This window comes from Anas acuta, chromosome 6, assembly GCF_963932015.1.
Source record: "Anas acuta chromosome 6, bAnaAcu1.1, whole genome shotgun sequence".
NCBI classification, from domain to species: Eukaryota; Metazoa; Chordata; class Aves; order Anseriformes; family Anatidae; genus Anas; species Anas acuta.
This window is the reverse complement of record NC_088984.1, coordinates 16,080,183-16,094,916: the sequence shown is the minus strand read 5'-3', so window position 1 is coordinate 16,094,916 and position 14,734 is coordinate 16,080,183. Positions and strand designations below refer to the sequence as shown.

The window sequence follows — 14,734 nt, the reverse complement described above, 5'->3', positions numbered from 1 at the left end:
CTTTCCGATATGGTGGTCATCATGACCCTCCTAGGCTGCCTAAACCATTGCCAGATTCTTCAGTCCAATTCCAGGTATTTTTTATATCAGTGCACAGGTGTCCTAGCTCTGAAAACAACAGGAGAAGAGACTAAAGCAGAGCATTCTGCAAAAGAAAAAGTTCCACCTGTGGTAACCTGACAGCTTTCTTTTCCATTGTGTTTCCAGAGTATTCGATCGAAAGTAGAACTGACTGTCTGGGACAGCCCCGAGGACATTGCCTTGAGCTTCACTGCCACATGCCAGGATGGTTTGTCCTACCCTGGGCTCAGGAAGTGCGGGGATCTCAAGATAGGAGATACGGTGAGTCTGCCTCTCTGCACATCCCTTGGACAGGCTGTTGTAATGCTCCGCAGCGTCCATCTTCCTCTGCTAGCCTCAAAGCCATGTCACGTTTATACAGAAACCCACTGAAAGCAGCTCTGCCAGAAGTGGCTCTGCATGGCACAGATCAATCCAAGGTCCCCTGGTGGTCCAGAAGGAGGGAATGCAGGTGTCTTGCTTCCAGCACCTACAGTCAAAAAGTCTTCATCACGCAGCAGAGTGCAATGGTCAAGAAAGGGCTTGTCTTTAATCCCAGATATTCATGTTATGCTCTCTCAGCATTTCTTTTTTTAGGTGGTTTAGAGAGATGTTGCAACATGGTTGATGTGGAAGTGAGAAGGGAGGGAAGTTCTCAGTGGTGGTGACGAATGGCACAGGAGGACATGCCAGAGGGCACGGTCCCCACTGCCGGTGGGTGCTGAGCCTCTGGGACAGCACAGCCCCTTCCCACCAGCAAGGGCCGCGTTATTCTCCTCTCCTGCTTTAATCTAAATTAAAAACCAGCCTCTTGCAGATGTATCAGGACTGCTGGGCAAGGCAGGAAGGCACATTGTAATCTGGTGTCACTCAGTCTGGCTGGGAATCCCGTCCCATTTTCCTGGCCTTTGCTGTTTGTGAGGATACACGTGTGCTCATTAGCAAGACAATTTCCTTATTTGAGAATAAAGTCTTTAAAAACATACCAGAGTGCTAAGCACTCAGAGGCGTATAAAAATAGTTTGAAAGAACAAACAGTAGCTGAATTTTTATCCCTCCTAATAAGGGCCATGGAAAGTGTTAAAAAGGAAGGTGACCTCAGCAATTTTAGCTGACTTGACTGGATTTCAGGTCGGTGGATTGCAGTCCTTGGAGCTGTGCCACCATAGGCACGTGCCCTCCTGGTGTCCCCAGCAAAGCCAGGGCTCCCGAGGCAGCAGAGTTAATCTGGGCTTTGGCATGAGCACGGAGCTCACTGAGCTTCTGCAGTGTGTCCCTGTGTCCCCTCCTGCTCAGCAGCTTCAGGCCCCATTGCATCCATGGGGTCAAGAACTGTCTGCTGCAAACTGCTGAGAAATCTTTCCCAAAACTGGCACTGGGCCATGACCTGCTGTGGTTTGGTCCTGGTGGCACAGGTACCAGGAAGGAAGCAGGGTTGCGCCAGTCCCTGGGCTTGCCTTCTGATCTCCTCTGCAATTTGAGCGTGTTCCCTAATTGGGGCTTTGTGAGTGAGGCAGGTCAGGATTCCCACAAAATGCACTAAATCCTTGACTTTGTGGGCATCTTGGGTCCTTGTGCTATACTGGCTCTGTGCTAGTACTTGGTTTCAAGAAAATGTTTTCTTTTTGATGTCACGAAAACCTGGCTATTTGCTAGACATTCACCCTAGTTATTTCATGGGATAAACAGGCTCCTTCCTGCCTCACAGAAACCAGCGGTCCATGATGGAGAAAATTACCACTAATAGGTGACCGTAATAAGTATTAAAACTTCACTCTGCTGCTTGTGGTGTCTTTTAAAATGAGCCATCCAGAGAATAACAAGCATTTTGCTTAGGGCTGGGGTTGCCCGCATGAGCTGTGGGTTTGGCAGGAAAAGGCTACGGGGCCAAGGCTCTCCTCAGACAGCACCAGCACTTCCCTGTTGGTGCTTTTTTCCCCCCATTGTGGAGTTTGTGGGTATGAAACACCTGCTTTGTGCCTCTTTTTGTCCCATTTGGGTCACCGGGTTGCCTGTGGGAAACCAAAGGGGCCTGAAGGATGCCAAAACCCCCGGTGCGGGCTGTCCGGGTGCTGAGCTGCAGGTGCCCACATGAAACATGGATTTGGGGTGGTTCTTCCACATGGAGGAGTGAAGCTCGGCCATCCCTTAGGAGGCAGTTTCGAGCCATGCTCTAACTCCCCCCTTACCCTTCCTCCCAGGTCTCCTTCGAGGTGTCTGTGGAGGCCCGCAGCTGCCCGGCCGAGGACACCTCCCATGTCTTCACCATCAAACCGGCCGGCTTCAGAGACACGCTGGAGGTGGCCGTGACCTACAACTGCCTCTGTGGGTGCACAGGCCGTGCCGAGCCGGCCAGCGGCAAGTGCAGTGGCAATGGGACTTATGCCTGTGGGCTCTGCGAGTGTGACGCCGGCTACCTGGGGGCCCGCTGCGAGTGTGAGGAGGGGACTGGCGGGGAAACGCACCAAGGGCTGTGCCGTGAGGTGGAGGGCAAGCCCCTGTGCAGCGGGCGTGGGGAGTGCAGCTGCAACCAGTGCGTCTGCTACGAGAGCGAGTTCGGGAACATCTATGGGCCCTTCTGCGAGTGCGACGACTTCTCCTGCGCCAGGTACAAGGGAGTCCTCTGCTCAGGTAGGTGCTGTCCCATCCCATGCCCTCTGTGTTGCTTGGGCCGGAAAGCCATATGTGGTTCTTGCAGGCTGAAGTGCAGCCCTAGGAATGAGTAAAACATCACAGGCTTGAATTCTCCCAAGTTTCATGGTGACTTCTTAGGTTGGATTTCTCCACATGAACCATCCTTGCCTGCATAGACACAAACCATCTTTTTTTTAAAGCAATCTGATGGTACAGTGCAAGTGAAAGGAAAGGTTGTGTTTCAGTCTGTTACTCATTAGAGAAAATCTTTGCTGGAGATTCCAAAAGATACCTTACATACAGATTTATTTATTTTTTCTACTGGGAAAACAGTCATTCATCACTCAAGATGCAGCCGGTCCGTTCTGCTTAAGCAAAGGCAGAGGAGTTATTTAGTGGTGTTTGCTAAAATGGCTTTAATTCCTTGTCAGCCTGAGGTCACATAATTTACCTTGCACATATTGCCTGGATTAGCCCTTGGATGCAATTCCTTCACTTGGAGCTCAGCAAAATGTTACTCTTCAAAACTTGCCTGTTTTCAAGCAAGTGAAATACTTCCCCAGCTGAAAATCTCAGACCAAATATCCAGAACACCATGCAGGTTTGTGTTGGCTTTATGGTTGTTAAAGGAAGCTTGGAAAAACAGCTATTTTTCACTGTTTTCTGGGGAAGTCGAAGATTTTTTTCCCCACAGTGTCTTCCCCTAAAGTTTTCTGAGATGGACAGTAAATAGTGGGCCACCCTTGGGTTGGGCTGTACATTTCTGGCTGTTTGAGACTGTCAAGTTGTTAGGTAGGTAGGGACAATTGGAAGCAGCACCTTAACTGAGAACTGTATTGCCTGGGGTTTTTCCATATGACCATCCTGCTCTGGTAGCATCATCCCACCAAGAGGAATATATTTACTAGCAAGCGGGGCAGGAGAGCTAAGGAGAGGTTGGAAGATCCTAGTGTAGCAGGTTGGTACAGTGAGGCAAGGACACCCCTTTGCCCCAATTTCCATGCCGTCAGGAGAGCCAGAGCTCTGCTGGACCACAGGAAAACAAGTTATGTGTCCTCTACTGCATCTGCTTTCTTCTGGCTTTGTGGAGAGCTTCTGGCGGTGGGAAGAACAGCATAGCTGGTTTGGGATGTGCAAGATTTTTAAAGTCATTTAAAAGTCCTTTTTATAGCTCTGAAAGAAAACAAGGAGTAGGCTGAGGCCAAGCACCCTCCTCGTTGCTCCAAGGGTGGGATGGTGTCCAGCAAGGCTGCATGGACTGGTGGGGTTGTTCTTGGTATGCCTCCTGGTATTTCTATTGTTTTTTGTTGGCTTTTTTTCTTTTAAATTCCAGCCATTACAATGCTATATCTGAGCAGTAGCAAGCACAGTGCCAATGACATGACATTCAGACGTGTTTTATTCAGCCCAAGGGGTTTGGGGCTTCTGCAGCCCACCAAAAGTGCCTGAGCTTGCACAGTAGGGCTGCCCAAAGCAGTGTGGGGTGTGCCCAAAGCTGCCCCTATCTATCAGCTGTCTCTGTAAGTCCCCCAGGTGTCCTCTCAAAACAGCTTGCTTTCTCCAGTGTGGTCTTACTGGAAAAGACTATTTCAGTCCACCCGCACATGTGGACGCTTGACAGCCAGAAAGCTTGAGTAGTGTGGTGGCTGCAGGAGCTTCCCCCAGGGTGGTGGCATGGGGACAATTTTCTGTTTGCTGCTTTTGTTCCTACAGGGGGGAGCAATGACACCGTGCCCCCTTCTGTCTCCTTCTGGGCACAGCTCCTGCAGGCTGGTCCCACAGCGAGGGCAGACCCACTGGGTTTTAGGAAATAGCTTTCTCCTGAGGCTCCAGTGGCACAGGGCAGGTTGCTGGGAGCAGTGAAGGAGCAGATCCTGCCTGCCCTGCTGCCAGGATTCCCTACTGCTGGCAGGCGTCACACTAGCCAGGCAAGCAGGCCTGTGCTCTGCCTTCCCAAAACACTTGTTGCCTCAGAAAAGCCCAAGTGTCCCTACGCTCTGAGACACTTTCCTCTTTTTGGAGGGTTGGGTCTTCCCCTGCTCCTCCGTGTTATGCTGTTAATATGGTTGCTCCTACTAAAGCAAGCGGCTGAAGGCACGGAGGGTTTGAAAGAGTCGGAACAGTCTGAAATGAACTCCAAGCTTCTCGTCTGTCAGTGCTCAGCCCTTTGGCCAGCAAAAGTGTTTTCATTCCTGGGTCTGTTTATGAATACTGGCACCTCATTTTGTCAGTGCTGGAGAGATGAGAGGACTGCGGACGAGGCTGAGTACAGATCCTGTCCTTTTGTGGCCTGCGTGAAGTAGAGAAGCAGATTTTGGGCAGAAGATAACCTCAAGGAGAGGCAAAAACAGTTTTGAAGTGGGTTAGAAGGGGATGTGGAGGAACTTCAGCTCTCCTGCAGGGATGGCTGTGTCCATAGGGGGGCTGTGCTCTGTTAATGCGAGGTATAAGATGCCTTCTGTACCTTAAGGTGAGATGGGGTGGGGAGTGAAGTGGTTTATAGGATGTTGTAAATGTTGATTGAAGTTGTATCCAACTGTTAGTAAGTGCCACTTCTTAGTAAGGATGTGCTGTGTGTGCTGTTGCTCCCCAGGCAGTTAGCAGCCCCAGAATAGCTGTTCCAAACCATCATCCAGCTTCAGGGAGGGCTGCACGGGACGGCTCGCAGGCGTGCTCTGTTCCCCAGCCCCTCCACACTTCTTCCCTTGAGAACTGAACGGGTAACTCATTGCAGCAGGCATTTTTACAAAATAGGGAGTCCTTTTGCAAACCCCTGAATGCTTCACCTCAAGCTTGTCTCTGGAAGAATTTGCCTGGGTGGATTCAGCCTTTCTGAAGGAGAGGACAGAAGAGTTTCTGAACGCTGCACGTAGCTGTACGTCACGCTGGGAGCTTCAGCGCGGTGCTCCGGCCTCTGCTCGATGGTTTGGATGGCTGCCATGGAGAGGCAGAGTCCTGCTTTCAGCCTGCCTCCCTGCCTGGAGCCCAGGCTCAGGAATTTGTGGATCGCTGCACGTCCCAGTGACTTTTGGACCCCTTGGCTGCCTTCCAGAATATTTGACAAAGGAGGAAACATCTCGGTGCTAATTGCATTCCTAAAGGTTCCATAAAATGAGGTAGTAAGAAGGAGGGGAGGCCCTGGTGAGAGCATCACACGTTTGCCTCTAATGAAGAGAGACTGGTTCACTGGAGGCCACGCTTCATTAGCTTCAGCGCTCAGACCCCTCTGTTGCTGGGGGAGGGTAGTACAGCATCTTCTTTGCTTTGGTGTCTCTAGAGAAATGTCCTCTCGAGCACCATTGCTCGTACCCTGGCTTCCCACGTGGGTACCATTTGTGAGCTCTTCAGTCTTAGCTTGGTTACACGTGTTGTGACTGGGCAGTAGGATCGCAGCCTCGAAGTGCTACTGTGGAGTAAATTACCATGGGGTAAATAAACAGCGTGTACCACGTTGTGATGGCAGCTGAAGGTTGTGAGCAGCTGGCTGAAGTGCAAAGACAGCCCCACACACCAGAGGAGACAGGATCCGGCCTCGCCTGCCTGTGCAGTGCTCCCTGCGGCACAACAGCTAGCGTCAGCATCAGGTGTCAGATTTGCAAACACATGCAAGTGCCAAAAACACTTTTGAAATGGGATTTAGGAAAGGGCAACTCATTGAAAACCCGTGGTTTATTTCACAAAGACTCTGTCTACACAGACAAGCCAGCGTGCAGTGCAACTCCAGCTGCCCTATGGAAACCACTTCAAAACTGCTGAGGATGTGCAAGTCCTTCGTGGACTCGGTAGTTATTTCTGAATGCTTCCCTTTCTTGGTTTCTGTGAGGTTTTAGCCCTTACTGGTACCCAGTGACATAAGAGTTTAGTTTAACACAACCACAAATTAGAAATCACACTCCTGCTTCTGCAATCTGTTTCTGGAGTTCCTGGTCCCAGGCACCGTATCAGGGTTCAGCAGGTCTCACGGCAAGGGGCCTCCCAGTGCTGGCGCTGGAGTTTCTGGGCGTGCAAGAGAGACCCAAAGCACAATAACCCTGTGTTTTGAGGGCAGTGCTCAGGTTTGATGGTACTGCCAGTGTCTCCACCCTGTGAGTCCTACTGCAGCCTGTTACTGCACAGATGACGATGGACTGGGACACTTCTTATGGAAACAGACTTTTTTCCTCACTTTCCTTTGAAGGCATCATCTGTCTGCCCTGTGGTAGTGCCTAGACCTGGGCTCTGGTGTGCCAGGGAGGACTCAGATGGAGGTCCAAAGAAGCTGCTGTGTTTTATTAAGGAAGATGTGGGCAGTATTGGGTAATGTCAGAGGTAGAGGTGACGGTCGAGTGTGGTTTGGGAGGGAAAGGGAACTGGCGTGTGCCTGCATCTTCAGACATCCTGCAGTGGCACTGGGGGTGTCCCTACAAAGCGGATGTTGTACAGACCAGAAGGGAAGAGGGCGGCCTGTGGAAGAAAGAGGCATCCATACAGGGAACAGAGCCTAAACCACATTTGCAATGTTTTCTATTCTGTCGTGTCAATTTTTGCTATTCTGGGGATTTTGATTCGGGGGATTTAAAAAAATTTTTTTGTTTGTGTAAAAAAAAAAAATGCAGAATCTGAATGCAGATGCACGTCACTGCCAGGAAAAGCAGGACACGAAGGGGAGAGACAAAAGAGCACTACAAGAAGTGGAAGTTAAAAATAGTGTTTGCATGGGGGCTGCTGCAGCAGCAATGCACACTGCTGCCTCAGCATCATTTCAGCTCCTGCCCCAGGCTGGGGTGAGCCGGGGGGGAGTACACACTCCAACAACTGTTTTTGAGCCTATTTTGGTGATGGAGGAGGTGGTCTCAGCTCGGGACACTGTGGTGCGGCCTCACAGTGCCAGGCACCTTCTGCTTGTGCCAATGAGGCTGCAGCTTGGGGTGAGCTGAACCCAGTAAAATCCTACGAACCGAAAACTCCTTTTGTATTTAGTGTCATAGGACTGTGTCTCTCTTCCTTCTCTCTTTGAATCCTCCCCACCCTGGCAAAGATGAGCACTGTGTGCCCATCGCTCCTTACCAGCCAGCAGACCTGGCTTCAGGCAGTTTGAGGTCTTCTGCCTGGAGAGGACAGGGGATGTTGTGGCCAGTGCAAGGAACAAGGAGATGGCACTGCTGTAGCATCCATCTCTCTTTGAAGATGTGGTCAAGAGTTACTGAGGCTGCACAATTTCCTCGAGCTCCCTAAAAGCCCGTTTCTCCTTGCTGTGTTTCCATTCACCTTGGCTTTTATTGCCTACAGAAAGTGCAGGAAGTGGCTGTGGAGGAGTCGCTGCCGCCACCCGGGGTCAGCCCCAGCTGCATCCCACAGTGTCATCCCAAAAGGTCATGTCTGGCCGTGCTTGGCCCTGGGGAAGCGGCTCCAGATGCTTGAGGTCTGAGAGCAGCTCTCCAAACCTCTCAGCCTGTAGTGGGGAATGTCACCGAGATGCTCCCTGCTCATTACACAGCCTGGAGAGGATGAGGAGCCGCAGGGATGCACAGGGGCCCTGCTTAGTTGCTATAGAAAGCCCACAGTGCACATCCTACTCATGGACATCCAGCCCTCGGGCATCTTCTGCAGTGACAGCAGGGATGCCCAGCCCTGTACTGCCAGGCAATTAGAAAGGGCTAAAGTCCTTCCCAAATGGACTGAGCGCTGCTTTGCCAGAGGTCCCTTTCTTTGCACAAGAGGGAGGTGCCATCTTTTCTTACCCCTCCTTTCCCCCTGTCCTGGCCCTCAGCGCTGTGAAAGACTCGTGCAGCCCTCCCAAAATCTGGCAGCGATTGCCTCGAGGACCTGACCGCACAGAGCGCTGCTTTTCCGGCTGCTTTTCACTGCTGTTTCTCCTTGCCCTTTGAGCGGGCATTTTGCAACCATTAATGCATGCTAATGAGGCGTTCAATGCCATGGCAGAATTAAAGAATAAAGTGGTGACGCTTGTACATCTTTGCAGGAGCCAGAGCTCTGGCTGGGGGTCTGCTCTTAAAGCAGCAGCGAGAGGTGACATCTGATGGCACACGCACCTACCCAAATCCCGTGTGCAGGCACAGCCGCCCCCATGGCCCATAACCTCATGTCTTGGGGTTAGGAAGCTCCAAAATAAAAAAAAAACAACAATACAGACTCTGAACACAAACTGTGTCACGCATTTGCTCCCCAGAGAGAGACAATGTGCTGGGATGGTCTCGCTTCAGCGCTCTGCTTTTATGGCCAGCTCGTTTGATGTTTGCATTTGGCCTTTCTGATTACAGTAATTAACAGAAATAAACTTCGGGAGATGAATGCTGTATTTTGGGTTTAGAGGCAAATGAAGGCCTAAAACAAGCAGGTGAGTGAAATTCTGGGTCTCTGCATTTCTTGTTGGCATGCATGGACAGCCCCTGAATTTTGCTCTGTTTGGTTTAGAAAATCAAATATAAGACCTGAAAGTGCAGTGCAGTGTAAGCTGCAGGTTCTTTTTCTTTGTCTTTCTCTCTTTCTCTCTCTTTCTCTCTTTCTTTCTCTCTCTTTCTCTCTTTCTTTCTCTCTCTTTCTCTCTTTCTTTCTCTCTCTCTCTATCGTTCTTTGTCTTATTTTGAATGAAATTCTGACTTCTTCCAGCTTCTTTGGGAAGGGAGAAATCCATTCCAAAACCATGGACCTTCAGTGAACTTGCACCAGATTATGTGTTTGCATCCAAACACAAAACTGGGCAAGGCTCCCGCGGCACTGGATTTTGTAGAGAAAGAATGTCTCTTTGCTCTGGAGACCACTCCTCATAATGAGGTCCAGCTGAAAGGACATTCAGCCCATTCGTGCCACGGTAGGTTGGGAATTAGCCTGCTTTTCATTTTAAGGATGACTTGAACCATTTGGCCCCAAAGTTCAAGCATTTGGGATCCTGCAGCTTTGTTTTGGAGCTAAGTTATATTTTAGGAATGAATCTGAGGGGCTGGGTGTTGTTGTTTTGTTTTTTTTTGTGTGCATGCTTGAGATAAGTCCATCCCTGCTGGCCTGCCATGCTGTGCCTGCGAAGGGTTGGGCCAAGGAGCACATAAGTAGGAAGAAGCTCCTGATCACGGACCTCATGGCATCTGCAGTGAGGGGACCTGCACACTGTAGGAGTGGATCTCATCAACTACGTGATAGCAGATGAAGTTCCCTAGATGCTCCCATGGTGCTGGAGAGTTGGCTTTTGTCAGCCTTTGGGGGCAAGTGCAGGGACATTGTGGTGGGGGAGAGAACGCATCCCATGGGAGAGCCTGTGGAGACCTGCAGCAACGAGGGGTGGAGGTCTCTGGAAGCAGGCAGTGGCACCAGCCCTTTTAGAGTTAAAGGGTTCGAGGGAAACACGGGAGGGGGGAAAAAACAGGGCTCCCCTCCCCACTTCCCATCTGCCTTTAGGAATAATATTTCTGCAGTGCCTTCCATTTCAATCCTTAAGGACCTAGGAGGTCCGTAAGGGGTGAAGAAGCCATGGATGTACCTGATTTGAGTGGGTGTTATTTCAACACACAGCTCTAAGGGAACCAGCACACCCATCCCAGTTCCCTTCTCTTCTTTCTGGGAGGGTCTGGCAGCCCCATATCGCTCCCTGCAGCGGTAGCAGAGTCGGCAGCAGGACCCGAAAGCTCCAATTCCCAGCTCGGGGTCTCCGTCCAAAAGGCCACGTGTGGCAGGCTCAGCCGAGGCACTTGTGTAAGCAAAAGCTGAGAGGTTTGCGGCGTGCTGAGATTGCTTAAACAAAAAATAAATAAGTTAAAAAAAAAGAGGAAAGGAAAAAAAAAAAGCGGTGGTTTTATTTTAAGAAACTCAACTTTAGATCTCTGTCAGGAGCCGTATCTCATGATTGCATTTCAGTTCCACTTCTGTGGTGGAGAGAAGGAAAATGAGGAAAAGCTGGCCAGGGCTGCCGCAGGAAATCCGCTCTGCCCCGGATCACTTTCAGCTGCCGTCGTGAGACAGCAGTTTCCAAAGCCCTGTTTTCCCTGCCCCATTCTCGATTAACCCAGAAGTTCCCAAATGAGGGAGAAAGCGGGAGGATGGCAGGGAGGATTTTTTTTGTAATGTAGCGCTGCGATGTGTGGGATACTGACAGTAATGGGTTGTGGCTTGTGGTACCCAGGGGCGAATTAGCAGCTCAGATGTATTTATTCCTTTGTCTTTGCTTTCATTAGTCTGCATCTCTGATGCTATTTTCAGTGACAGAACTGGTGAGCCCAGCCAGCGCTAGGATTGAAATTAAGGATTATTTAAAGCCTTGTCAATTCTTGGCCAAACCCATATGCTCCAAGATATAAATATCCTTTAAAATGAATGCACTGGCAGGATGCACAGGTCCATGGTGTCTTGTGTAATTAATGTATAGAAAAGCACTTTTCCTATTATTATTTTGCCTTTTAGTGCTCGTTTCGGTACAGCGCTGTGGATACACGAGCGTGGGCGAGTTCTGGCGTAAACGGAGCCCGTCAGTGGCTGTGCTTCAGTTACACAGAGACCTTGTGCCCTCGCCGTCTGTGTTTAGATAGTAACCTTTTAGGACAAGGACAGAGGCCGGGATGCCCCTGCCAGCCCTTGTTTTCCCTGCCAGCCCTGCAGGACGGGCGGATGGGATCCCAGTCCCATCCCCACGCAGTGCCGTGGTTTTGTGCAGGGCGGGCGCTGCAGCCTGTGGCTTCTTTGAGTCATGGAAAGAGATGAGTGGGAAGCCAGATGATTTATTTGCCTAAGCAGGCACTGCATCTTACCAGGGCCCTTTCCCAAGCGGAAAGTTTTCCAAGCACTCCGAGCTTCTTCCACTGCCCTTCTCCCTCCCACGCACACCATGCGGTGCCAGCGGCTCCGCTCCTGTGCCCGCCGTGGGCACCAAAGGGTTGGCTGGGCAGACACTGAAACTGCCCAAGCACTGGCCCGCATCAGTGAGTTTTGAGCGCTCCCTCTTCTGTAGGCAGCTATTTTTGGTGCCTTCACCCCGAGGGAATGCAAACAATATGTGGCTGCTGCGTCACGGCTGGCTGGACATCGAGCATGGAGGGCAGGGCTCAGCACGCTGGTGGGAGGCATGGCATGGCGAGGCTGCAAGCTGCTTGCCATCACTTATTTGTCTTGGTAAGTTCAGTACCCAGCTTTTTTTTTTTTTTTGTGTGTTTGTTTGTTTGTTTGTTTGTTTTAACTAGTCATTCAGGTAATGTGCCCAGAATTTGGAAGGTCCTGATCCAAAGGTTCATCCAAGACCACAGAGGCACATAATTTATTATTGTGCCTGATTTAATGGGAACTAAATACAGTAACCTCTTCTGTCCTGAGAGCCTCAGAAACTAAGAAACTAGTTTAAAAATCATGAGGATTTTTTTTTTATCATATTGATTTTATTTTCCTAGAGAATTGCTAAAAGCTGGGGAAAAGGGGCTTGTTTCCAGACCTTCTCACCTTCTCTATAAAAGCTGGGGTCACATTTTATTTCTCTCAAAATAAAGACAATATTTTTGTGTAATATCATGTGGTCCCCAAGAGCTGGGGGCTTTAGGAGAAACATTCCCAACCATAAGAGCCAGCGACAGGGCTTTTAGTACACTGGGTTTCTGACCTCTTGGTGCACCAGTGCTTGGTGCAGTTCCTAAAAGGCAAACACAGCCACGGCCACAGGCTGGAGCAAAGCGAGGGCGGCTGGACGTCCTGCCAAAAGCCAAGCAAATGACTACCAGTGTGACAGTGACAGTCAGTGCTTGGCAGTGTCATGCCCTGCAGCTCCCACCCAGAACCCAGGCAAGCCCACATCTGTTTTGGGGGCTGCTCTCCGCCCCCAGGAGCTTGGTGTGGCTCTGCTACACCCTCCCAGTGGGTCTCTTCAGCCTCCCACACATGTGTTTTGTGTTACCCCCAACAATTAAAGAGTTGGCTGGCTAACTTATGTTATCAACTTCAGAGGGAGCTTTCAATTTCCCAATTAGATCTCGATCTTCTAAACATCTAAGATCCTCACATTTCAAGGATGGGAACAGAAGAAAACATACCTTGTTATGCTTGGAGAACATAATTAGTGTCTTTTGGCTTCATGAACCAGCTGTAATAGAAAACACACAAGCCCAAATGGTTCGAGGTGGGGTTAAAGTCCAGGCTAATATCCCGCACCCTGAGCCTGCTGCTGGTGCACAGTCCTGGAGCACAGTCCCTGGTGTCCCTGAGGTTGCATTTTTCTCTTGAAAATGACACTGGGACTAGGTTTGGCATGGATGTAGTGGTGGAAGGGCTCCCACTGGCATGATCTTAGGTGTCATATAGAGTGCTTCACTTTGTCAGCCTTGTCTGTGACAGTGGCATAGCTCAGAGTGGGAACCTGCAGCACATTTTGCTGTGAAACACAAGCACCATGGAGCACTCTCCATGCTGCAAACTTCAAGTCTGCATCACAGTCATCTAAAGACTCCCAGCGACCGGCACGACGAATTGCCTCAGCCTCCTGTGTCCTGAGCAGGAGGACACGAGGTGTGTCAAGTCACAAGCATGAATTCCCATCCTGGGACCCCGGGTGGACCTTGAGAAGTGGGTCAGCTCTTGTCAAGCCCATACGAGAAATAAATGTATCCCACCCACCCATGGTTCTCCAGTCTTCATGCTGTATGGGAGGTGGATGGGGGATGGAGGGCACCACAAATGGAGCTCGTGGCGGGGAAGGAGTGGCTGCTCTTTCAAGCTGGTTCAGGCCCAAAAATATTAACATCTTTGCTGCTAAAAGTCAACATGGAAATTTTCACTTCTTGGCACACTCCCCGTGAGGAGCTTCAGCCAGTGGCTTCTTGCATGTTGAGCCAGTGTGGCCAAGGCAAAAAGCACATTTCAACGTGTTCTTGTATTTCCTGCTCACACCCCACAGTTAGTCACCTTCATATATAAGGGCTTTTTCTTGATCCTCTTCAGTAACCAAAACCATTTACTTCAAGAGGCTGTTTCTTACATTTTGCAGTTGCAGTGCTGGACTACGGTGCATTATTTGGAAGCGGTTGTTTCCCTTCCCTGGGGCAGTTGTTCCAGGCTCCATCCCCAGCGTGCCAGGGCTGGAAGGGACGTGCAGGCTCTCTAGCTTCCTAGGCTGGCCTGGCACCAACTGCTTGAAAAACTGAACCATTTCATGAGCAATTCAGCTTCCAGAGACGGATTTCCAGTGGATTTGCATCCTGTGCTGGGCTCTGTGGTGTCCAAAGGGGTCTGAGCTAAGGCTGATGGTGCAGGGGCTCCGAGATGGGCTCTGCCCCTCTCCTAGGGCAGGGGGTGGCTCACACTCCAGTTGGGACCGTGGGTGGTGTGAAGGGAGGTCACCTTCAGGGATCTGGTGAACGTGGCCTCCTCTGTCCAGTAGTGTTTGAGTTCTCAGGCTGGATCCAAAGCAAATGGTGGGAATACAAAAGAGGCTGTAGGAGGGCATCTGGCATTTGGCAAGGGGTACAGCCCCTCTGGCAATCTCAGAGACAGGGCTATCAGCAGTTTTGTGCTGATGAAAAGAGCACGTATATAATTTATCTTGTCTGAGGAACTTGAGGCCGTTTCCAGTGGGAAAGCTGAGCTGTAATTAGGTTGCTGATGAGCCTTGTGTACAAACCATTCAGCTCTATAAACCATGCGTTCAGAAGCATCCCTTCTCCTAGGGACCGACCACGGAGGAATTCAAGCAGTGTTTCCAGCGAGCTGATGGATGCCTCTCTGAAACCAGATGCTCGGCAGCCAGCCACTCCACTTACTGTAATTGAAAGCCTTGAAGTCTGTTGACTTTCTCAGGCTGTCGCTTAACACCATAGCTGCAAGAGGATGCTTTGGTTAGGGAAGAATCCTCACTGAGGCGGTTCCTTCATTCATCTCTGCTGTGAGCTGCCCTGAGCTGCTCCCCGGAGGAGGTTCAGCTGGTCCCGGCAGCCTTTGTGGGGCTGGCTGGGGTGCCGAGGTCTCATTTGAACACAGGAGGTGGTGCTGGTTTAATTCGTTTAATACACTGCCTTGGGATTACTTCTTAAATAAAGCTGTTAGGAAAACACAGGAAAGACCTTAGGAAATGGTCAGA

At 50.4% G+C, this 14,734-nt stretch overlaps 1 protein-coding gene across 2 annotated transcripts in view; it reads left to right on the top strand.

Moving 5' to 3' along the window:
- Positions 1-14,734, top strand: part of ITGB5 (integrin subunit beta 5) — a 46,279-nt gene that overhangs the window by 24,226 nt on the left and 7,319 nt on the right. For both annotated transcript variants that reach the window (XM_068687555.1, XM_068687558.1), the window contains exons 9-10: positions 208-342; positions 2,262-2,691. In XM_068687555.1, the coding sequence (XP_068543656.1) occupies positions 208-342; positions 2,262-2,691 (565 nt within the window). The remainder of the gene's footprint in view (positions 1-207; positions 343-2,261; positions 2,692-14,734) is intronic.